The sequence below is a fragment of the Muntiacus reevesi genome, chromosome 7, assembly GCF_963930625.1.
Source record: "Muntiacus reevesi chromosome 7, mMunRee1.1, whole genome shotgun sequence".
In the NCBI taxonomy this organism is placed as follows: Eukaryota; Metazoa; Chordata; class Mammalia; order Artiodactyla; family Cervidae; genus Muntiacus; species Muntiacus reevesi.
This window is the reverse complement of record NC_089255.1, coordinates 18,857,711-18,881,387: the sequence shown is the minus strand read 5'-3', so window position 1 is coordinate 18,881,387 and position 23,677 is coordinate 18,857,711. Positions and strand designations below refer to the sequence as shown.

General features: G+C 42.4%; 1 protein-coding gene, 1 non-coding gene and 1 pseudogene across 2 annotated transcripts in view; all 3 read left to right on the top strand.

The window, feature by feature from the left end:
* Window positions 1–1,182: 1,182 nt before the first annotated feature.
* Window positions 1,183–16,678, top strand: LOC136172513 (NADH dehydrogenase (ubiquinone) complex I, assembly factor 6-like; annotated as a pseudogene).
* TRNAK-UUU (transfer RNA lysine (anticodon UUU)) lies at window positions 8,941–9,013 on the top strand. The gene has a single exon. It is a non-coding gene; the product is annotated as a tRNA-Lys (tRNA).
* A 9-nt stretch (window positions 16,679–16,687) lies between the features above and the next one.
* The window catches only part of HEXA (hexosaminidase subunit alpha), a 29,461-nt gene continuing 22,471 nt past the window's right edge, over window positions 16,688–23,677 (top strand). The window contains exon 1 of the mRNA XM_065940637.1: window positions 16,688–16,986. Coding sequence (XP_065796709.1) covers window positions 16,734–16,986 — 253 coding nt within the window. The 5' untranslated portion in view covers window positions 16,688–16,733. The remainder of the gene's footprint in view (window positions 16,987–23,677) is intronic.

Genomic DNA, 23,677 nt, shown 5'->3' with positions numbered 1-23,677 from the left:
TAGGCAGGCCTGCATTTCTATCCTGTTTGGGCATTTACTTAGTTCCAACACTTACAGGCCAAGTTCCTTGGGGAAATCTCCTTAACCTCACTGAACGTCAGTTCCTTCATCTCTAAAACTGGGATAAAAAGCTTTCCTGCCTCACAGAATTACTGTGAAGATGAAATGGAATAACACGCACAAAGCTCTTAGCCTAGTGCCTTAATAATTGCACAATAAATATTATCATTGATGGATATTGATATTACTGATAAATATACTATCTATAGTGAGCAATTAGTAAGTGCTTGCTAAATACTATCTATTATTATTTTTAAACTGTCCTTCCAAGATTCCTCAAGCACAGTCTTGGCACAGGCCATTCTGAGACATGAAATACATATATTAATGGAAAGAATGTGTCAACCTCTCGCCCCTCCAGAAGTAGCCCTGGAGAAGCACATTACCAAAGAGATGCTATTGATGTAAGGTGGGCATTTTGTGAACAGTATCTGATTTGGTAAATGATGCAGCTCTCTAGCTAGTAACAGATTAAGTCAGGCACCATTCAAGTCTCAGTACTATCAAAAGGCAATATAGTTCAGGCCAGCTGGGAACTTGCTAAAGCCTGGGATGAATACGACAAAACAAGCATTTATTCACATCTAATGACTGATGCTGAAGCTCCGATACTTTGGCCACCTGATGCAAAGAGCCGACTCATTGGAAAAGACCCTGATGCTGGGAAAGACTGAAGGCAGGAAGAGAAAGGGGAGACAGAGGATGAGATGGTTGGATGGCATCACTGACTCAACAGACATGAGTCTGAACAAACTCTGGGATAGTGAAAGACAGGGAAGCCTGGCATGCCGCAGCCCATGGAGTCACAACGAGTCAGACACGACTTAGTGACTGAACAACAATGACTGTGTATATTGCAATTCACCTACTTTAAGAAATAGTTTGGGGGACTTGCCTGGTGATCCAGTGGTTAAGACTCCATGCTTCCAATGCAAGGGGCGGGTGTCAAGGAACCAAGATGCCACGAGATGCAGCCAAAAAAAAAAAAAAAATAGAGCAGCAGCAAATTGGGACCCCCAGTGTGTGCTACCAGCTCCACCTTCCAGACTCATGGGACCCGAGGGGAGCATGGCCACGGCCAGTGGAGCGAGTGACTTGAGCTTAGGCTGCTACTACCTGGAGCTGCTGTGGAAACAATATCATGATGGCGGCTTATGTTCCCTGTTGCTCCCTGCAGAATCCCAGAGCTCTGCTCTTGCATTGAGTGAGTTCAATGCAGAACTAGATCAGGCTGGTTAAAGACTCAGTCTCTGAGGAAACAATTGGACTGATGCGAATGCAGTTTTGAAAAGCAAAACAAAACAAAACAAAAACTGTGGACTATATATACTGTGATAATCCACCCCATCAGCCTGTGGCTATTGAGCTGTGGAAGGTCTGCGCACCAGCAAAGCAGGCCCTCTTTCTGGGCCCCAGACTGACTTCACATAGCCCCAGTAAGGTTAGAAAACCAGGCCCCCACACCAGTCACTGAGAGGGAAAAGTGGATGGGAGGCTGCTGTCAAAAGACATAATCTGATCAAAAATGGCTTCTAAAAATCATTGATGAAGAAGAAAAAAATTGGATGACAAAGTATATAATAATATGTAGAAACTGGAAAATTATGATGAAAACACACAGAGCTCTCTTCTTTATTTAACACTAGAAATACTGGGTATATAGTCTCGGTGCAGTTCACGCTGCAAATGACACTGGAAAAGCACCAAGTATTGTCATATGCTTAAGAGCTTTGTACTATCGGCTTTCTCAAAAGCTCAGCGGTGAAGAATCCCCCTGCCAATGCAGGTTTGATCCCTGGTCCAGGAAGATCCCACATGTCATGGAGCAGTTAAGCCTATATGCCACCACTATCGAGATTGCGCTCTAGAGCCCAGGAGCCGCTACTACTGAGCCCGCGTCCCACAACTAGCCTGTGTGCTCTAGAGCCCCATACTGGGGAACAAGAGAAGCCACTGCAATAAGTCCTTGCATCACACAAAGAAAGAGCAATGTACTATCATAGTAGCAGAAGGATGATGTTCCTTCCCTTGGATATTCGTGTGTTTGATGAATACAACATGTGGTATTTCACAAGAGAACTTTCTACAGAAGAACCAATGATAAAAATGTGAGAGACATAATATATGTGATTACTTGCCAGGCACACTTGCACTTAAGGCATTCTGGGTCCTTCCACAAAAGCAAAAGTGAAAACTTTCTGCCTTTTATCAGGATACTTTGGAGGACTATTTAAAGAAAATTCAGTAAATAGGTGGATTTTAACATATTCTATCCATCTTGGCATCAAAGGTGGTGCTAGAGGTAAAGAACCTGCCTGCCGGTGCAGGAGACACAAGAGATGTGGGTTCGATTCCTGGGTCGGGAAGATCCCCTGGAGAAGGAAATGGGAACCCACTCTAGTATTCTGGCCTGGAGAATCCCATGGACAGAGGAAACTGGCTACAGTCCATGGGGTTGCAAATAGTCAGACACAACTGAAGTGACTTAGCACGCACCCATCTTGACAACAGAAAAACACATTACTTTCACTATCATTGTGTATTTAGTCACAGAGAAAAAGATATAAAATAAGTTTATGGTACTGAAAAAACAATTTTGGTTGGGAAAAAACAAGACATGAAAAAGTGTTAACTACAAAGAAAAATTTTGATAGATTATACTGAAATTATGAAATTCTGTTCACCAGAAGACACCATTGAGAGAGTAAAAAGACAATCTACAGAGTGGGGTAAAATATTGCAACTCTTATATCTAACAAAGGGCTTGTAGCAAGAATATATATTCAGAACTCTTTCAAGGGACTTCCCTGGTGGTCCAGTGTTTAAGAATCCACCTTGCAATGCAGGGGATGAGAGTTCAACCCCTGGTCAGGGAACTAAGATCCCACATGCCGAGGTGCAACTAAGCCACAACTAGAGAGTTCATGCACCACAAGGAAGATCCTGTGTGCCACAACTAAGACTTGATGCAGACAAAAAAAAAAAAACAAAACTCTTACAAATCAATAGGAAAGAAAGCAACCTACTAGGAAAATGGCAATTGATGCTTTGCAATATATCAAAATGGGCAATAAACATATAAAAAGGAGCTCTACTTCATTAGTCATCAGGAAAATGCAAATTAAAACCATAATGCAATAACACTACGCTTCCATCAGAATGGCTCAAATGAAAAAGCATCAGCAAGTATGGGTAGCAACTGAACTCTCATATGTGTCTTTTGGTGTGTAAATTGGTACAGTCACATTGAAAAACTGCTTGGCAGTATCTTCTGGAGGTGAATAAGCACATTTCCTTTTCAATCTAGTGTGTGAGTGTGCTCAGTCACTCAGTTGTGTCCAACTCTTTTCAACCCAATGGACTGTAGTGTAGCCCGCTAGGCTCCTCTGTCCATGGAATTTTTCCAGGCAAGAAAACTGGTGTGCATTGCCATTTCCTTCCCCAGAGGATCTTCTGGACCAGGATTGAAACTGCATCTCCTGCATCTCCTGCATTGGCAGGCAGATTCTTTACCACGGCACCACCTGGGAAGCCATGGGTAGGGCAGGTATGCAAAAGGAAATTGTCCTCATGTCTACCAAAAGACAGGTATCATACGTGTCATATGTGCTCCCAGCAGCACTGTTTTTTTTTTTTTTTAGTACTTTTCATAATAGCCCCCAATTGGAAAGTACTAGTAGCTGGGTAGAAAAATGGAAACTTGTGGTAAACTCATGCAAGGAAATACTATATAGCAATATGAGTAATCTACAAGCACATGAGAAATATGAATAAATCTCATAAATGTAATGCTGAGCAAAAGAAGCCAGACTTAAATGGTACATAGGTATGATTCCACTCAAATAAAGTGTAAAGCTAGCAAAACTAATCAGTGTGGTCAGAAGTCAGAAATACTGTGGCAGAATATCCCTGGTGCTCCAGTGACTAAGACGCCATGCAGGGGGGCCCCGAATTCGATCCCTGGTCAGGGAATTAGATTCTGCATGCCACAACTAAGAGTTCAAATGCCGAAACTATAAAAAAAAAAAAAAATCCTGCTGCAACTAAAGATCCTGCATATCTCAATGAAGATTAAAGATCCCATATGCCATAATTAAGACCCAGTACAGCCAAATAAATAAATACATATTTTAAAAATGAAAAATCAATCTTCTATTAAAAGAATAATTAAAAAAAAGAGATACCCTTGGGAGGAGAATGACCTGGGACCAAGAGGGGAAATGCAGGGGACTTTTGGAGTGTTGCAGATGTTCTATTTCTTGATCTAGACACTGAACACCAGAGTTCTATATGCATATTATACTTTAATAAAAAGTTAGATACATATATCAAGAATCTTTTTTAAAATCAAGAATCTTAAAAATGTATCTTATGTCTTGGTAATTTCACCTCTAGGAATCTATAAAATCAATATTTTATTGCTACAGATTATTCATATAACCTTATCTACTAGGAACTGTGTTAGGTGTTTTACATACATTAACCTACTTGCTTTTGTGAACCAGAATTTTCCATTTGATTTCCTAATGTGTTATTGCTAACATATAAATATAAAAGATTTCTTTTTCTATATATTTATCTTTTGTCAGGTCTTGACTGAAATTATTTTCATTCTAATAGTTTCATTAGATAATTGTCAAATTTTCTAAGTAGACATCATTATCATCTGCAAATAACGATAATTCTGTCTCTTCCTTTACAAAATGTGTCTTATTTCATTGATTAGACAGTTTTATCAAGGATCAGTTCAATCCAGTTCAGTCAATCAGTCATGTCTGACTTTTTGCAACCCCACGAATTGCAGCATGCTAGGCCTCCCTGTCCATCACCAACTCCCGGAGCTTACTCAAACCCATGTCCACCGAGTCAGTGATGCCATCCAACGATCTCATCCTCTGTCGTCCCCTTCTCCTCCTGCCCCCAGTCCCTCTCAGCATCAGGGTCTTTTCCAATGAGTCAACTCTTTGCATGAGGTGGCCAAAGTACTGGAGTTTCAGCTTCAACATAAGTCCTTCCAATGAACATCCAGGATTGATCTCCCTTAGGATGGACTGGTTGGATCTCCTTGCAGTCCAAGGGACTCTCAAGAGTCTTCTCCAACACCATAGTTCAAAAGCAACAATTTTTTGGCGCTCAGCTTTCTTCACAGTCCAACTCTCACATCCATACATAACCACTGGAAAAACCATAGCCTTGACCAGACGGAACTTTGTTGGCAAAGTAATGTCCCTGCTTTTTAATTTGCTAAGTTGGTCATAACTTTCCTTCCAAGGAGTAAGCGTCTTTTAATTTCATGGCTGCAATCACCATCTGCAGTGATTTTGGAGCCCCCAAAAATAAAGTCTGACACCGTTTCCACTGTCTCCCCATCTATTTCCCACAAAGTGAATGGGGCCAGATGCCATGATCTTAGTTTTCTGAATGTTAAGCTTTAAGCCAACTTTTTCACTCTCCTCTTTCACTTTCATCAAGAGGCTTTTTAGTTCATCTTCACTTTCTGCCATAAGGGTGGTGTCATCTGCATATCTGAGGTTATTGATATTTCTCCCAGCAATCTTGATTCCAGCTTGTGCTTCTTCCAGCCCAGTGTTTCTCATGATGTACTCTGCATATAAGTTAAATAAGCAGGGTGACAATATACAGCCTTGATGTACTCCTTTTCTTATTTGGAACCAGTCTGTTGCTTCATGTCCAGTTCTAACTGTTGCTTCCTGACCTACATACAGGTTTCCCAAGAGGCAGGTCAGGTGGTCTGGTATTCCTATCTCTTTCAGAATTTTCCACAGTTTATTGTGATCCACACAGTTGAAGGCTTTGGCGTAGTCAATAAAGCAGAAATAGATGTTTTTCTGGAACTCTCTTGCTTTTTCGATGATCCAGTGGATGTTGGCAATTTGATCTCTGGTTCCTCTGCCTTTTCTAAAACCAGCTTGAAAATCTGGAAGCTCACGATTCACGTATTGCTGAAGACTGGCTTGGAGAATTTTGAGCATTACTTTACTAGCGTGTGAGACGAGTGCAGTTGTGTGGTAGTTTGAGCATTCTTTCTGATTACCTTTCTTAGGGATTGGAATGAAAACTGACCCTTTCCCATCCTGTGGCCACTGCTGAGTTTTCCAAATTTGCTGGCATATTGAGTGCAGCACTTTCACAGCATCATCTTTCAGGATTTGAAATAGCTCAACTGGAATTCCATCACCCCCACTAGCGTTGTTCATAGTGATGCTTTCTAAGGTCCACTTGACTTCACATTCCAGGATGTCTGGCTCTAGGTGAGTAATCACACCATCGTGATTATCTGGTTCGTGAAGATCTTTTTTCTACAGTTCTTCTGTGTATTCTTGCCACCTCTTAATATCTTCTGCTTCTGTTAGATCCATCCCATTTCTGTCCTTTATCAAACCCATCTTTGTGTGAAATGTTCCCTTGGTATCTCTAATTTTCTTGAAGAGATCTCTAGCCTTTCCCATTCTGTTGTTTTCCTCTGTTTCTTTGCATTGATCACTGAGGAAGGCTTTCTTCTCTCGCCTGGCTATTCTTTGGAACTCTGCATTCAAATGGGAATATCTTTCCTTTTCTCCTTTGCTTTTCGCTTCTCTTCTTTTCACAGCTGTTTGTAAGGCCTTCTCAGACAATCATTTTGCCTTTTTGCATTTCTTTTCCATGGGGATGGTCTTGATACTTCCTGTCTCCTGTACAATGTCACGAACCTCCGTCCATAGTTCATCAGGCTCTCTGTCTATCAGATCTAGTCCCTTAAATCTATTTCTCACTTCCACTGTATAGTCATGAGGGATTTGATTAGGTCATACCCGAATGGTCTAGTGGTTTTCCCTACTTTCTTCAGTTTAAGTCTGAATTTGGCAATAAGGAGTTCCTGATCTGAGCCACAGTCAGCTCCTGGTCTTGTTTTTGCTGACACAGAGTTTCTTCATCTTTGGCTGCAAAGAATATAATCAATCTGATTTCTGTGTAGACCATCTGGTGATATCCATGTGTAGAATCTTCTCTTGTGTTGTTGGAAGAGGGTGTTTGCTATGACCAGTGCCCTGCTTCATTCCATACTCCAAGGCCAAATTTGCCTGTTACTCCAGGTGTTTCTTGACTTCCTACTTTTGCATTCCAGTCCCCTATAATGAAAAGGACATCTTTTTTGGGTGTTAGTTCTAAAAGGTCTTGTAGGTCTTCGTAGAACTGTTCAACTTCAGCCTCTTCAGTGTTACTGGTTGGGGCATAGGCTTGGATTACCGTGATATTGAATGGTTTGCCTTGGAAATGAACAGAGATCATTCTGTCATTTTTGAGATTGCATCCAAGTACTGCATTTCGGATTCTTTTGTTGACGATGATGGGTACTCCATTTCTTCTAAGGGATACTTGCCCACAGTAGTAGATATAATGGTCATCTGAGTTAAATTCACCCATTCCAGTCCATTTTATTAAAGATAGTGGCATCCTTATCTTACTCTTGACTTTTACGGAACAAACTTTATTGCCTTTTGTTTCATATGTACATTCATTTTCTTGTTAAACAAGTTTCATTCTACTTCTATTTCTATTTCATCAAGACATCTAATTTAGAATAGCCATTTCAACTTCCTTCTTAACTTCTAAAATATGGTCCTTCTCTTTCAAGCTATTTGATATAAACATCGCCTTAATGCATTTTCTATTGTTTAACCAGTTTTGCATTCCTGTAATAAAATGTTTGGACAGGAGACATTATTCTTCTGATATGCTTCTAGGAGTATTTTGCTGTGGTCCATGCCAGGGTTAGAAAAGAATTCCAGACACGAGGCAGAATGAAAGGAAAATAAAATTTATTTGAGTGGGGGAGGGGAGAGTCGCTGCTGGCACAGTGGGTTGGCTTCCTGATAGTCTGGGAGAGCCGACATTGAACATGGGTCCTTGGTCCATTTTTACAGCCTGGGTACAAGGAGTGGGATAGTATACTGGGTGGGGGAAGAGTAAAGCAAATACCTTCTCCCTGTATGGGGTAGGAGGGGACACAGGTTATCCTGCTCAGGAGGGCCTAAAAATTCTTAGATAGTTAACAACCTGTGGGACGATAAAGATCTGTTTTTTTTCTGTTCCTGCATCCCAAGATCCTCCTTGTTCACCTTGTTCTTTCATCTTTGGGACACCACATATTTGTTTTTATAGTTTGCCTGAGAATTATTGAAATTTTAAAAATATATCTACATGTTTAGATTTTTCCTCCTCAATTTTTATATATTATGGTCAAAGAACCTATCCTATAGGAATTCTACTTGAAAAAAAAAACTGCAAAATAAAATGTGTTGGAAACCTCTGAGTAAGGAAAAAAAAACTGCAAAATGAGTTGGAAAACTTTGAGTAAGAAAAAAAAAAGAATTTTACTTTTTGTAATGTTTACATTTTTGTCAGTTTTTCTAAATGTCCTATGGACAGCTAATAACAGCATATGCGATACAAAATTTTTATATATTTGTGTAGGATATAAGATTCTAAATCTATTATATTTAAATTATTAATGACATCATTCAAGATGCTCTTATTTTTTCTACACTTGTTAAAATAATCTCAGAAATGTTCGTATGTCTCGCTATGACTGTAACTTTTTCTTTTCCTTTATATTTCTTCTGATTTTTGCTTTAGGTGTATTTGTCTCTTTGTTGTTAGGTGTCTAATGGTTTCTGATGTCTATCTTCTTTGTGAGTTGTACCTTTTATCATTAAAAACATTCATCTTTGCTTTATTCAATTTTGTGTGTGTCTTGAGTCCTTTCCACATGTTAATAAATGCCTTCCTTGCTCCCTTTTTTGTCTGCATTCTTCTGGTATATCTCTGACCATTCTTTCAGTGTCATCATCTTGACTTCATCTACAGTGTTTCTTAACAGCCTGGGTAGCTCAGCTGGTAGAGCATCAGACTTTTAATCTGAGGGTCCAGGGTTCAAGTCCCTGTCCAGGCACCAAAAAATAAACAAAATAAGGTGTCTCTTAACAGTAACATTTAGGCCTTTTTTTTTTTGCTCAATTCGAGAGTCTTTGTCCTTTAATGGGGGGATTTAAAGAATCTGTCTGCAATGCAGGAGACCCTGATTCAGTTACTGGGTCAGGAAGAGCCACTGGAGAAGGGATAGGCCACCAACTCCTATATTCTTGGGCTTCCCTGGTGGCTCAGCTGATAAAGAATCTTCCTGCAGTGTGGGAGACTTGGGTTTGATCCCTGGGTTGGGAAGATCCCCTGGAGAAGGGAAAGGTTACCCACTCTAGTATTCTGGCCTGGAAAATGCCATGGACTGTATAGCCACTTTCATTTTAACCTGTTTACATAGGTTTAGATAGTTTGGGCTTATTTCTATCCATTTATTCTTTGTATTTTTGGTTAATTATATATTCATGTTACTTCTTCCTATCTCCTTATTTTCTCCAGAATGACCCACCTTCTTTTTCTATAATGATGTAGAAGTCATGCATCTTGCTAGAGCTAAAAATTAATTTCAGGGCATCAACAGTAGCAATGAAAAGGTAAATACTAATGTTGGAAGACAGTAATGAAATAAGCATTTTCACACATTATCGGTGGAAATGCACATTCTTATCCTACTCTTCTCAGTATTTATACTGAGGGGGTGGGGAAGTAACCCTAATTACATGGCTTGAACCAGGGCTAGCTCAGCCTCATCCAAGCTACCAAACTGATGGATCAAATTTCCAAATGAAAAGCAAGGTATTGATGGTGAGAAAGGACGAAAACACACTAGCTCGGCAACCAGTACCCTCTAAAAATTGTAGAGGGTACAGTGTACAAATGTCATTGTAGCACTGCCTGTAACTGAGAACACTTGGAAGCAACTTAGGTGTGCATTGTAGGTAACTGGTTAAATTATGAAACATGCACACTATTCTTCCAGGGCGATCAGAAGAATCTTGATTTGGGACTTCCCTGGTGATCCGGTGATTAGGACTGGGTGCTCTCAGTGCCCGGGACCCGGGTTCCATCCCTCATCAGGGAGCTAAGATCCCGCAAGCTGCACATCAAGGCAAGAAAAGAAAGAACAATGAAAAAAACATCTTGATTTGCACAGAGCTTTAGAAAATAGTGGGATCTCCAGAGGCATAGGTAGGAGAATGAGAGGATTCTCGAGCCGGAAAGTCATGGAAGATTTTGGGTGTTGTGCAATAAATGTCAAGTCACAGGGGAACAGAGATTATAAAGTTCAAGTAACTTGACAAGCGAAGAGAAAACTGACCAGCGGAGTTGATACTCAGAGAACAGAAGTTGTAAAGGAGAGGGAGATGGGAGCGTAGTCAGGCCCTTGATTTCTGCTCTTTCTGAAGTCTGGTTTTTCTTCTTATCTGGGTTGTTAGACCGCCTTCCCCCTGAAATAACATGAGTCCCTATATTCCTTGAAAGCAAAAGGCATGTCATGGAGATAAAATCAACATATTTTGACTGTGAGGGCTTCCTATGACACATTTGTATTTTAAACTTAGGCAGTAAGTGCCCCTGGTGGGATCAGTGGTAACGAATCCACCAGGCAATGCAGGAGATGCAGGCACTCGATCCTTGATCTGGGAAGATTCCACATGCCACAGAGCAGTTAAACCCGTGCACCACAACTATTGAACTTGCGCTCTAGAACTTACTTGGCACAACTACTGAAGTCTGTACCCCAGAGCCCGTGCTCTGCAACAAGAAAAGCCCCTGCAGTGAGCAGCCCAAGCACCACCAAATAAACAGCAGCCCCTGCTTTCTGCAGCTAGAGAAAAGCCCCTGCAGCAACAAAGACCCAGCACAGCTAAAAATAAATCAATAAAAATTTAAAAATTAAAAATTAAAAATTTAAAAATTAAAAATAAATTCTCAGGTAAGCCCTTACCCTCATCTACATCTCTGATCTCAGTCTACTCTGCTAACTGCTATATCCCCTCTTTTATGTTCCTTTTATCCCTTACGCACTTCTCTTACCAGAGTCTTCTTTTCCCCTATTTTTTAGTCTTCCTTCCATTTTCCCATTTTCTCTTGACTATTTTTATGATCTCAATGATTATCTTTGAGCAGATGACTCCCAGAGCTCTCTTTGGAGCTCCCAGCCTGTATTTCCTTGGCCCTTCTAGACATTTCAACTTTGCTGTCCTTTGGTCTCCTCCAGTGCAGCATGTTTTTTCCAAAACTGGCGCTTCATTTTGTACTCATTCAGTGGCCCCATCGTTCCCTCAGGGAACCAGACTGGTGCACCTTTATTTCTCCTCTTTCACTTGTCCCCATGCCCGTTTCCCCCAGTTAGCAGCTGAGTTCGGTCACTTTGTATTTGAAACATCACTGCATTTGACCCATATCCCTCTTCCCCATCATCACTCCTTCTGCTCAGATCTGCTGAAAGTTCCCTCAGGGCTTTAGTTTTTCCAAAACGAAAGAAAAACTCCCATGTAAATATCCAGGCAATTAAAAAAAAATCTGTGTGTAGGCCAGGACTGGAGAGAGACAGGACAAGGCCAATTATTGCAAGAAATGTATGTCTAGAGTTAGTAAAAGTTGTTAACAATTAGTTGGGGGGTGGGATTTCCTGGTGGTCCTGTGCTTAAGTCTCCGTGCTCCAATGCAAGAGGCCTGGATTCAATTCCTGGTGGAGGAACTAGATCCTACATGTCACAACTAAAGATCCTGCATGCTGCAATGAAGATCAAAGATCCCACATGCCACAATCAAGATGTGGCAGAGCCAAATAAATAATATTTATTTAAAAAAAGAAAAATGTTAAACAAAAAGAATGAGGGGGTAAGCCTGAAAAGGGGTTGCTTCCCAGGTGACTCAGTGGTAAAGAATTCGCCTGCCAATGCAGGAGACTTGGGTTCGATCTCTGGATCAGGAAGATCCCCTGGAGGAGGAAATGGCAACACACTCCAGTATAATGCCTGGGAAATTCCATGGACAGAGGAGCCTGGCGGGCTACAGTTCATGGGGTTGCAAAGAGTTGGACACGACTTAGTGACTAAACAACAAGCCTGAAAAAATAACTGGAACAGTTATATGACTAAATAAGAGAGTAGAGGGGATAAGGCTCAAAAAGAAGACAAACTTGACACAGAATATTTTTAGTAACCTCAAGGAACACTGTAATGTTTAGTAGTGGGGAACTGGATAGTATACTTTAATTCTGGACATAGCACTGGAGAAGCTGGAGGTAACAGGGTATATTAGAGGTAGTGATGCTTCCATATGAACTGCAATGGGCGCAGAGAGAGTCACAGAGCATAGCCAATTTTGGCCATCTCCACTTCTGTAAATGTTGACAAACCAAACAAAGCTTAAGTCTTATTGGTCTGGCTAGCCAACATGGGAAAAGAAAAATGAAGAGTCATCCTTCCCAGGTGAATCTGGGTCTGCATTTTCTGAGCCTCACAGCACATGAGAATGGTCAGTTATTTAGAGAGCTCTGAGTCAACAACCCCAGACCTAATCTACCTGCACTCGACTTTCCCCATTCAATTCCTCCTACATATGTTAACAAACTGACCTGAGCAAATTTCAACTCTGGTCTCATCACTCTTCAGCTAAGACATTTCACTAGCTTCCCACAGACTTAAGAATAAAATCTCAATACAATCTTTAGCCTAGCTTTCAAGTAAGTATGACAAACATAAAAGCAATAGATTTTGGCATAGAAGACTTGGGTTCAAATACTGGTTCTGACAACTATCTATGCGACCTTGGTCAAATTATTTTAATTCTCAGAGCCCGTTTCCTCACCTGTAAAATATGGATGATAATTTCACACAGCTGGTGTGAGAGATAATAAGGTACCATTTATCTAGTACATAAAACCTTGATCAAGAATTTCCTCCTTCCCTTACTTTATCACTCAGCTTCAACCTATTTTTTCTAAAGTAGTTTTTGTCAGTATTTCTCTTTATGCACTATTCTACTGTGTGCTATGCTAAGTTGCTTCAGTCGTGTCTGACTTTGCAATCCGATGGACTGTAGCCTGCCAGGTTCCTCTGTTTATGCGATTCTGCAGGCAAGAATACTGGAGCGGGTAGCCATTTCCTTCTCCAGGGGGTCTTCCCAACCTAGGGATCAAACCTGTGTCTCTTAGGTCTCCTGCACTGGCAGGCAGGCTCTTTACTATTTTGCTAAACTCTCCCAGAGTCTTACTGTCCCTCCCAGGTATCCTCTCTGGATGTCCCTCCCCTTCTACCTGTCACCCACAAAGAATCAGCAGGTAGGGCAGGCTGGGATCTCCCAGGCCTTTGAAGATGAGTTCCCAGGAGATGTGCCCAGGGCTAGGAATATAGCAGTAAATACAGAACTGGCGCTTAAGGAACTTTCACACTAGTGGAGAAGTCAGACAAATGGACAGGCAATTATGATACTGAGATAAGTGCTCTGATGGAGAAAAATTTAGAGGCCTATGAAATCTTACCCAAGTTTGAGAAGTCAGAGATTGACAGGGTGATAAAATGTAAGTTTAGACCTTCAAGTAGGTGGTGGGAGTGGGAGGTGGGAAAGGAATTGAGGGAGAAAGGAATATGGTAGAAGTGAGATCATCATGGCACATTTCTCCTTAGCTATCCCCATAAACCCTGTGCTCAATATGCTGTCTTCTTCCACACCTCTGTGCTTTGCCCGTGCTCCTTCCCTGCCAACTCATGTTTTGGAAGCCAGCTCAAATAATTTCCTCTTGGAAAGACTTCCTCAGGCAAAATTAGTCATTCCCGCCGCTCTCCTTCTACACTAATGACTCCACTTTATGAGCCAAAAATCTGGATACATTGTCTGACAGTGAATTCTTTTTCTGATAAACTAATTTTATTAGATGCTATAGATATTGTGGCTCAGCTGGTAAAGAATCTGCCTGCAATGCAGGCGACCTTGGTTCAAGCCCTGGGTTGGGAAGATCCTTTGGAGGAGGGAATAGCTACCCACTCCAGTATCCTGGTCTAGAGAATTCCATGGACTGTATAGTCCATGGGGCGGAAAAGAGTCTGACACAACTGAGCAACTTTCACTTTCATAGATATGGGAGTTAAATCATATTTTGTCTTTAATAAAAAGAAAAATAGAGAAAACAATCATATACATAATACATATCTGTGTCATTGTTTTTATTATTCACATAAGGGATAGTTAGGGAGTTTGGGATGGATATGTACACACTGTCAAAATTGATGACAATGTAGTATATATACAAAACTGAACAGTTTATAATGTTAAATACCCATTAATTTTAATTTTTGCTACTATTACTGCTAGGCTCTGAACATTTAATTGGACTCTGATGAGTTTTTTAAAATTTTAATGATTGTCTGTTACTTTTCTGATTGTCTGATATACTGGTCAGAGAGGGGATAATTGGAATATGTTTGGAATATCTCTCAACAATAATCTCTAAGTATTTTCATTAGTAATTTTTATAGTCTCCTTATCTGGGTCCAGCTTCTTCATTTTGTGGCTCTTCTATGTAAATTACTTCTCTCTCCTGAGATAAGTTGAGTATCACTTGCCCAGTTATGGCAAGTTATGGCACTTGCCCAGTCCTGAAACCCCACTTTGACCTCTTGCTCTCACCTTTAGCTTGCTTTGAACTCTCCCCAAATTATTGATCCTGAAAAAGAACTATTGATCCTGTGGGACAGCTACCTGATTATGAACTTGGCTCTTCTGACAATGGTTCTTGGATCTCCTCCCTAAACAATTGGGTAATGTCTCTCCTAACTGGTGAAGTACTCAGGCATTTGTTAGTGAGGATGAAAATTTAGGTTTAAGGAATATAGAAATTAGTGTAAATATGCAACATTAGGATCTGAAACCGAGAGATCTGATGTCTACTTCCTTTGCTACAAGCTCTGTTCTATTAAATAGCATAACTGACCTTCTAAGAGGAATTTCTTGATGAATCCTGGAAAGTTAAAAAAGGTGAGAGACAATATTTCTTTATTTGATTTCCCAACATAAGGTGTGTATGCTGCTGCTGCTTAGTCACTTCAGTCATGCCCGACTCTGTGCGACCCTGTGGACTGTAGCCCACCAGGCTCCTCTGTCCATGGGATTCTCCAGGCAAGAGTACTGGAGTGGGTTGCCATGCCCTCCTCCAGGAGAGCTATCCAACTCAGGGATAGAACCTGGGTCTCCTGCATTGCAGGCGGAATTTTTTTAACACTGAGCTAAGAGGGATGCCCATGAGCTATGTATACATAACTGCTAAATACCTGGAGAAGGGAAAGGTTACCCACTCCAGTATTCTGGCCTGGAGAATTACATGGACTGTATAGTCCATGGGGTTGCAAAGAGTCGGACACGACTAAGCAACTTTCACTTTCACAGGTACCTAAAACCTAGATATAAGTGATCATGATTTTTAAGAGACTTTTATTTTTAAAAATTCATTTTCCTGATCTTACCACTTTTTCTAATTCTAAAAAGGAATTTTATGATTAAAAAATTACCTACTAGCCAAATAATGCCTCACGACAGCACTATTTTTTATCTCCTTTTGCAGTGAGGGATTCAACTGTGCTCTGATAATACAGTGGTGAACAAAGAAGACAGGGTCCTTGACTCAATAAATATCTGTGCTCTCACTGGTCAGCCTTCAAGCCCCTTAACCTCTCTGCTTCCAGATACCCACTATTTCCTGGATCTATAACTCTCTTCCTTTCCCACTGCAGGAATTAAAGCTCTCATTATCTTCCAACTCCAAAAAAAAAAAAAAAAAGAAAGAAAAAAGAAAAAGCCTCCCTCACTGGTTTCTTATCCATCCAACCACTCAACATGAGATTTCTAAAATGCAGATCTTTGGGCTGATTTTCAATTTCCTACTGTACTAAGTCCTGATTCTCGGACTTTCTATGTAAACCCCTGCAGAATTTCTCTCCGGGTATAAGACCTGTCTTATCTCTGGGTGTTCTCCAGTTTGCAACCAAAGTACAAGCAATGTCTTATCACTTGCAGTAAGAACAGGACCTACCTTGTCTGTGGCATTTTGGTCTGTGAGGAGGGGATGTGGGGGCAGTTACTGAGAGATTATTAACCACCAAAGAAGAACCCACTCCAGAGCCAGGAAACAGGTCGCCTCAAGCTTGCTCTGAAAGCACACATCTTTTCCCCAGTCATAAGTAGTTCCCATTTTTGTAATCTTGTGATGCACTCTCTAGCTGAGCCATTCTGACTACCTAATCCCACCCCCTTTCTGCTCCACAGCATTTCCCATCACACAAGGCCTGTGGTTTTAAGTCTCCATTTTTTTGCTTCTGAAGTTTCCTGGGCCTGGGACGTCCTTTACCTCCCAGGAGGCCTGGCGACCTTTTATTCCGCGTTCACGGCTCGGGAGACTTTCCTTTCTCGCTCGCCCACTCGGCCTCCCCACCTGGGGCTTCTATCCTCTGGTGCGCTTATCCTGCGATCGCAGGCCTGGCAACTGCGGAGGTGCATTTGCGACTGCTCCACCAGTCCCGGGGACCGCCTGCACGTGAACCATCGCCGATGCCCTGCACCATCCACCGGGGGCCGCAGGAGCTTCGGGTTCACTCTGGGACTGGAGGGACTGGGAGTCAGCACTCCCGGATCACCGGTGAGGAGCTGTCGCGGGTCACGTGACCCGCCGATTGTCACGCGGGTGCCGCCCACCTGACCAGGCCGTCACGTGGCCCGGCTGGCCGTGGGGAGGGGAAGCAGACCGGCGGGCCATGGCGGGCTCCACGCTCAGGTTCTCGCTGCTGCTGGCGGCAGCGTTCGCTGGGCGGGCGACGGCCCTGTGGCCATGGCCCCAGTACATTCAGACCTCTGAGCTGCGGTACACCATCTTCCCGCACAGCTTCCAATTCCAGTACCATCTCAGTTCGGCCGCGCAGGTGGGCTGCTCCGTCCTCGACGAGGCCTTCCAACGCTACCGTGACCTGCTCTTCGGTTCCGTGGCTTTCCGTTTTCCCCACCCCATAGGTGAGTCGGACCTGCCCAGTCTGGTTCCCGGGCTCCGAAAGGCCCTGCCTGGGGACAGCTCCCCCAAACCTCCTGAAACGCCCTTCCTCTGCCTTTTGCCCACCCACCTCGTCTGCCCAGTCCTCCAGCCTCCACTTCCACCTGCCCGTTTTCTCCAGCTGTCCTCTCAGCCTCCCCAAGAGTTGGTCCCCCACCTCCATTCACTTCTTCACTAAATTGACTGGCCAGAACTTTTCTGTAATCCTGTCCTCCTGCTATATATTTCATCAATAATGTCTGCTTTAGGACTACAGTTCAATCAGATTAGGAAATTCCTAAAAATACTGTGCCAGTAGACATCTAAGGTGATCCCTCTGAGCGTGTTCCATTGTCTGGGTCCTAGTGAGGTTGTGATCAGGGCTGGGGAGAGACCAGAGCTAACACCCGCCACTGGTAAGACTAGATGTGAGAGATATACTGACCTGTGCAAAGTTACATAAAACTGTCTGACCCCTATTAGGGAAATGTTTAAACCATGAGAGGAAAAACACTGACCACTTCCATAAGGAAATGAGTTTTAAGCAGCCACTTAAAGTGAGGTGGTGGATATAATTGGCCAGGACTGAAAGGAGGGTATTCCAGCAAGGAAGGAAGGTTTGAGCAGAGGCACAGAGGCTTACAGTTAAAATCACAGTGCTGGGCTGATGTGTGTAATGAGGTGGGGGACTGGGGACCAGTGAGGTTGAGGAGGGTGTGGAGTTGAAATGAAGAGTCAGGAGTGCTTTGGATATGGGCTTCATCTGAAATAGCACAGGCTGGCAATTTTTCTTTAAGGCGGTTACTGAAAATTGTGCTTGTGGGGTTTTATCTATTGGGAGATAATGAAAACTGTTTTGGACAAACATTACCAAAGAAGAGACAAGACATTTCCTTCTCTGATGTTCTTCCTGTGGAGTCTTCCCTTTGGAGCACAGTTTCCTGGAGAGGCTTTCAGACGACTTGAGCCATAAGCCATAATCCTATTTCTGCAAAAACAAGGAAGAATCTGTGGAGGAGAACAACATCAACAAAGCCCAAACCATAGTATATTTCCCAATGGGATTGAGAAAACAACATATGCAAGTTGTTGTTGAGTCTCTTAAGTCGTGTCCAACTCTTTTGCGACCCCATGGACTGTAGCCCACCAGGCTTCTCTGCCCTTAGGATTTCCCAGGCAGGAATACTGGAGGGGGTTGCCTATTCCCTTCTCCAGGGGATCTTCGCCACCCAAGGATCAAACCCACATCTCCTGCTTGGCAGGTGGGTTCTTTATCGCTGAGCCACCCGGAAAGCCCCATATGCAAGTTAAAACTTAGCTAAAGCTTCCAGTGTCCTTGTAGTCTAGCTCCTCCACCAAAGATCAAACTCATGCACTGTGAATTGGGAGTGCAGAGTCTTAACCACTGGACTGCTAGTGAAGTCCCCAGTGCTTCCTTAACGCAGCACAACTTCTGGTTTTGATCCGCTCCTCGAATTCAGTGAAGTTCATACTTCCAGGTTTTCTAAAAAACAAGTCTGGTGTTGAGTTTCAACTCTATTCTGAACTTGCCTCCAAAGCTTAGCTGTAGTCCATTAATTGCTAAATGGTTTGTGGAAGTATGTAGTACTTGTAATTGACAGGTGTTTATGCCAACTGGAGGATATGTGTTACATGTTAAACTTGTTGAACAGGGTTATTTTAGGCTGTAGATACTTGAATGAACCTAGTTCTCTGTTTTGATCATTAAGCCACATCCTGTTTACAAATCAAAGAGCTGATTATTTGAGATAGCATCAACTAATGTTGCTCCAAATACTTTTTGGGGTGCTTGATGGAGTTGATAAAGTCCAGGTAAAACGACTAAATCTGATTATGTCATTTGCCTGCATTCTTTGCTTTTCTTGAAACTAGTTGATTGAAGCCATAATGATTATTATAAAGTTCTCATCCTGTTCTGATGTTTACATGTACATCCCTGGGAGTTACTTAGGATGCCATTGTCCCTGAACAGAATAATCCCCCACCTCTTCCCCAGACCTTTTAATCTAGAATGGAAGGAAGATTATTGTATGAGTATCTGGATCCTTCTGCAGCCATTATCAATATTTAATTAGCTTATCCTCAGATGTTAAGTGACCAGGTTAATAAGTGGCATAGTTCATGATAATCTGAATCTCCTAAAATTTCTCCTTTGGCCATTCCTTCTATAATTGTGCCCTGAACATAGATATTTAATTATTTGTTGAATATACTAAAATTAACTTTAAAGGGCTACTTCGTATAAAAGTTTGTAAAAAGGTTTCATGATTTTTGTTTATGTCCTCTTTATGTCCTGTTTTGTTTATGTCCTGTTTATGTCAGTTGCTCAATCATGTTCGACTCTTTGCGACCCCATGAACTGCAGCATGCCAGGCTTCCCTGTCCTTCACTATCTCCTGAAGCTTCCTCAAACTTCTGTCCATTGAGTTGGTGATGCCATCCAACCATCTTGCCCTCTGTCGCCCCCTGCTCCTCCTGCCTTCAATCTTTCCCAGCATCAGGGTCTTTTCTAATGAGTTGGCTCTTTGCATCAGGTGGCCAAAGTACTGGAGCTTTAGCTTCATCATCAGTCCTTTCAATGAATATTCAGGACTGATTTCCTTTAGAATTGACTCATTTGATCTTGCAGTCCAAGGGACTGTTCTTTATGTTTAAGATCATCAAAAAGATGATTTGCATATTTCATTTAGAATTGATTGTCTTTCAAGTTTCAAATTTGGAATATTAGCATGTGATTTCATGAAAAGGAGGATCACAGTATGCTGTGGTCCTAACTCAAGCTGCTCTTAACTCATCACAAAATTAGAGATGCATTGGAACTGCATCTAGAGAACATAGGAGGGAAGCTAGTAAGGGGCAGCTCCCCCGTGACAAGGACAAGGCATAGCCTTGGGGTGCTTGATGGAGTTGATCAAGTCCAGTTCAGTTCAGTTGCTCAATCGTGTCTGACTCGTTGAGACCCCATGGACTGCAGCATGCCAGGCTTCCCTTTTCATCGTCAACTCCTGGAGCTTGCTCAAACTCATGTCCATCGAGTCAGTGATGCCATCCAACCATCTCTTCCTCTGTTGTGCCCTTCTCCCACCTTCAGTCTTTCCCAGCATTAGGGTCTTTTCCAATGAGTCAGTTCTTTGCATCAGGTAGCCGTCTCTGCTTCCCCTTTCCCCTGCTTGAAGACCAATTACAGTAGTGGACTCAGGATCTGAAACATGATCTATTCAGGAGTCAGCCACAGAATGTTTATTGATCACTTCTTTAACTATGTTCCTTTGGCAAATTGCCTAATTTGCAAGTAGCTAATGCTGCTTTTTATTTGCTAATGTGTCTACATTCCAAACATTTCTGAGGATATAGGGAGATAATGATGAGTGTCTTTACAAACTTTGAACAGTAGAAGGGAGAACTGGGTGTTTTGTTTTTGTTTTGTTTTTTTTTTTGACTGTGCTGGGTCTTCGTTGCTGTGCAGGCTTTTTCTCTCCGCGATGAGCGGGGACTACTCTTCAATGCAGTGTGCAGGCTTCTCATTGCCGTGGCTTCTCTTGTTTCAGAGCCTCGGCTCTAGATGTTGCAGCTTCAGTAGTTGCAGCTCTCCAGCCCTAGAGCACAGGCTCAGTAGTTGTGGCACGTGGGCTTAGTTGCTCCTCAGCATGTGGGATCTTCCCGGACCAGGGATATAACCTGTGTCTCTTACTGTGCAGTGCTTAGTCGCTCAGTTGGGTCCGACTCTTGGCGACCCCATGGACTGTAGCTCACCAGGCTCCTCTCTCCATGGGAATGGCAAGAATACTGGAGTGGCTTGCCATGCCCTCCTCCAGGGAATCTTCCCAACCAGAGATTGAACCCACGCCACCTGCATTGCAGGTGGCTTATTTACCATCTACCACTGAGACGCCAGGGAATCCTAAGAACTTGGTGATTTTTAAAATGAAACAAAATATAAAACATCTAAACAGTCCAGCTGCCTTTCTTCCCATCTCCTTCCACCCCACTTGCTCACCTCCGCACAGAAGAGTGAAGCACGGCACTGGAGATTTTTTGCCAGTTGGTTCCCTCTTTTTTGATCTGTTTTTAACAGCAGGTGGGGTCTTCTTTTTTTTTTTTTTCCTTACAGCTACTCAGTTTTGCTAGGGCATTTGTGGATTTCTTAGCCCATTGAAGGCATAAACCTCAATCCTTTTCCTAATGATTTGTCAACTGAAATTAAAATGTATAGCGTGAGATCTGTGAGTTCAGTTTTATTTGAGGACTCAGGACTCTAACCCAGGAGACAGCCTCTCTCACAGCTCTGACGCACTGCTCCAAAGAAGTAGTGGAGAGGTCAACAAGCACACAGGTGACTGTAGAGAGAGGGGTCCATGCGGTCAAGCACACATCTCGGTAGAAGGCTGTTCTTGGTCACGAGGAACAGGTATCTGGTGCTCTTCTATGTTTGGAAAGATACAAGAAATTGGATTAAGACAATTTTCTCCTGAAAATATCCTAACTGTCCGAAGGCTCCTTCTGCCAGTTTTCCCAGAGCACAGAGCGCCTCGTTCCTGATCTTTGCGCTAAACTCTTGTCAAGGTGTTGTTGAATGTCTGTGACTGCAGTGGCTGCTCACCCAGTCCTTGAGCTCGATGCCGAGTGACATTTCTTAGGTGACAGTTACACAAAAAGAAAAGTTTTGCTGCCCAACTAATATTTCTTTTAGAAATGAAAGAGGTTATTACTCTTGTGTTTCTGTATTTTCCTAAATTTCTTCTGCTGGCCCTGGAAATAAGTGACAAGATCAGAGTCGATGTGCATCATCCAGAGGTTTAACCAATTGGATGACAAGCTTTCTCTCACCTTCGTGGGGTCACTGACCAGAGGGGCAGCTGAAGAGGGGAGGTTGGGTCTGGAGAGGTGAGACATGTGTATGTGAAGCATTTCCTGTGACCTGCCTCAAGGCTTAGGGGTTTGTAGTCTGTTGTAACAGAAAAGTGGGTTTGCTTTTCTTCTCTATTCATGGCTGTAGTGAACAAGACTTGTTACTGGGTCAGGAACTTCTCTTTTATTTCCTGCATCTGTTTTAAGCTACTGTTATTGCTTAAGCCCTCTGGCCATGAGCTCAACCCTGATCTCTAGTCAGCAGTGGGGTGTGCTATCATTGTGTCCACATCTTGAGGTTGGCTGCGGCTTGAGTCTGGGGTAAACTCTCTTCTCTGGCAGTGTGTGCTCAGATGCAGGAAGTTTGAGTGCTTGGCCACTTGAATGTCAGTCAGTAAGCTTCCTTTCTTTTGTAAAGCTTTGGGATGGGAGCAAGGGAGATGGCTTTCCAGGTACACTGCCCTGGATGAAAAGTTTAACTACAGTCTTATTCAGTCTTGTCTTGGGAGTAACTCAGACCTCACATTTGTGGCTTTGGTCTTTTAACTAGGGCCACAGTCCTAGCTTGAGGCCGATTCAGAGCTGCAAGCCCATGTCCCTTTTATATTGGGTGGGCCAAAAAATTTGTTCAGGATTTTTTAAGATGTTACAGAAAATGAACTTTTTGGCCAACCCATATGGTGGCGTGAAAGCCTGTTTGGCACACAGGGTGGCATCACACAGCAGCGGAGCCCTTAGGCTTCTGTTAGAAGCTCTGGGAAGGCCCTCAGGGCTGCATCTGTGCTGTGGTTTTCCCACAAGACACCTTGCCCCGAGGCTCTTCCAGCCAAGTTGCAAAAGTGACTTTTAGGAAAAGACAAGTAGAAAATGGAAGGAAACTAGCATTTATTGAGTATCTGGCACTTGCTGTATGTTATAGCCTCTAATCTTCATAACAGCTCTGTGAGATTGGTGTTATACTTAACTTTCAGAACTGAGACTCAGAGAGGTTAAGGACCATGTCCAGGGTCACACAGCTAGCAGTGGCAGAGTGCAAATTCCAGTCAGGTCTGTTTGTCTACCAAGACTTTTCTTTTTATGCTGTGCAGTGTAGGGACAATCTACTCATAAATAACTTTATCAAGCATTATACTAGCTAGGGATTTGGGAAACTCACTGTCCTTTTGTAGGATTAAACTCTGATGACACTTCAGTGTTAATTACTTCAAATAGTAACTTCTAACCTCTAATTGCTTTAATCACTAGCACTCAAGTTGTGAATATTTTGATCCCTGGCCCATTGTTTGCAGATTCCAGTAGTAGTTCTAGTTGGCTTCCCCCCTTCCATTCATCCTTAATAGAAGCAGTATTTATCAAGCAACTATAATTTGTTATTAGCACTGGTCCAAAGAATATTAATGAGCTGTCTATGTCCTTAATGAATTTACAGTCTCATACTACAGAGTTACAGTAATCAAAACAGTATGGTACTGGCACAAAAACAAACACATAGATCAGTGGAACAGGACAGACAGCCCAGAAATAGACTGGTACACTATGGTCAATTAATCTGTGACAAAGGAGGCAAGAATATACAATGGAGAAATAACAATCTTTTCAGCAAGTGGTGCTGGGAAAACTGCACAGCTCCATGTAAAAGAATGAAGTTAGAATATTCTCTAACGCCATATACAAAATGAACTCAAAATGAATTAAAGACCTAAATGTAACACTAGATACTACTGAATGGGAGAAAATATTTGCAAATAATATGACTGAGAAGGGATTGATATTCAATATATATAAACAGTTCATACAACTTAACAT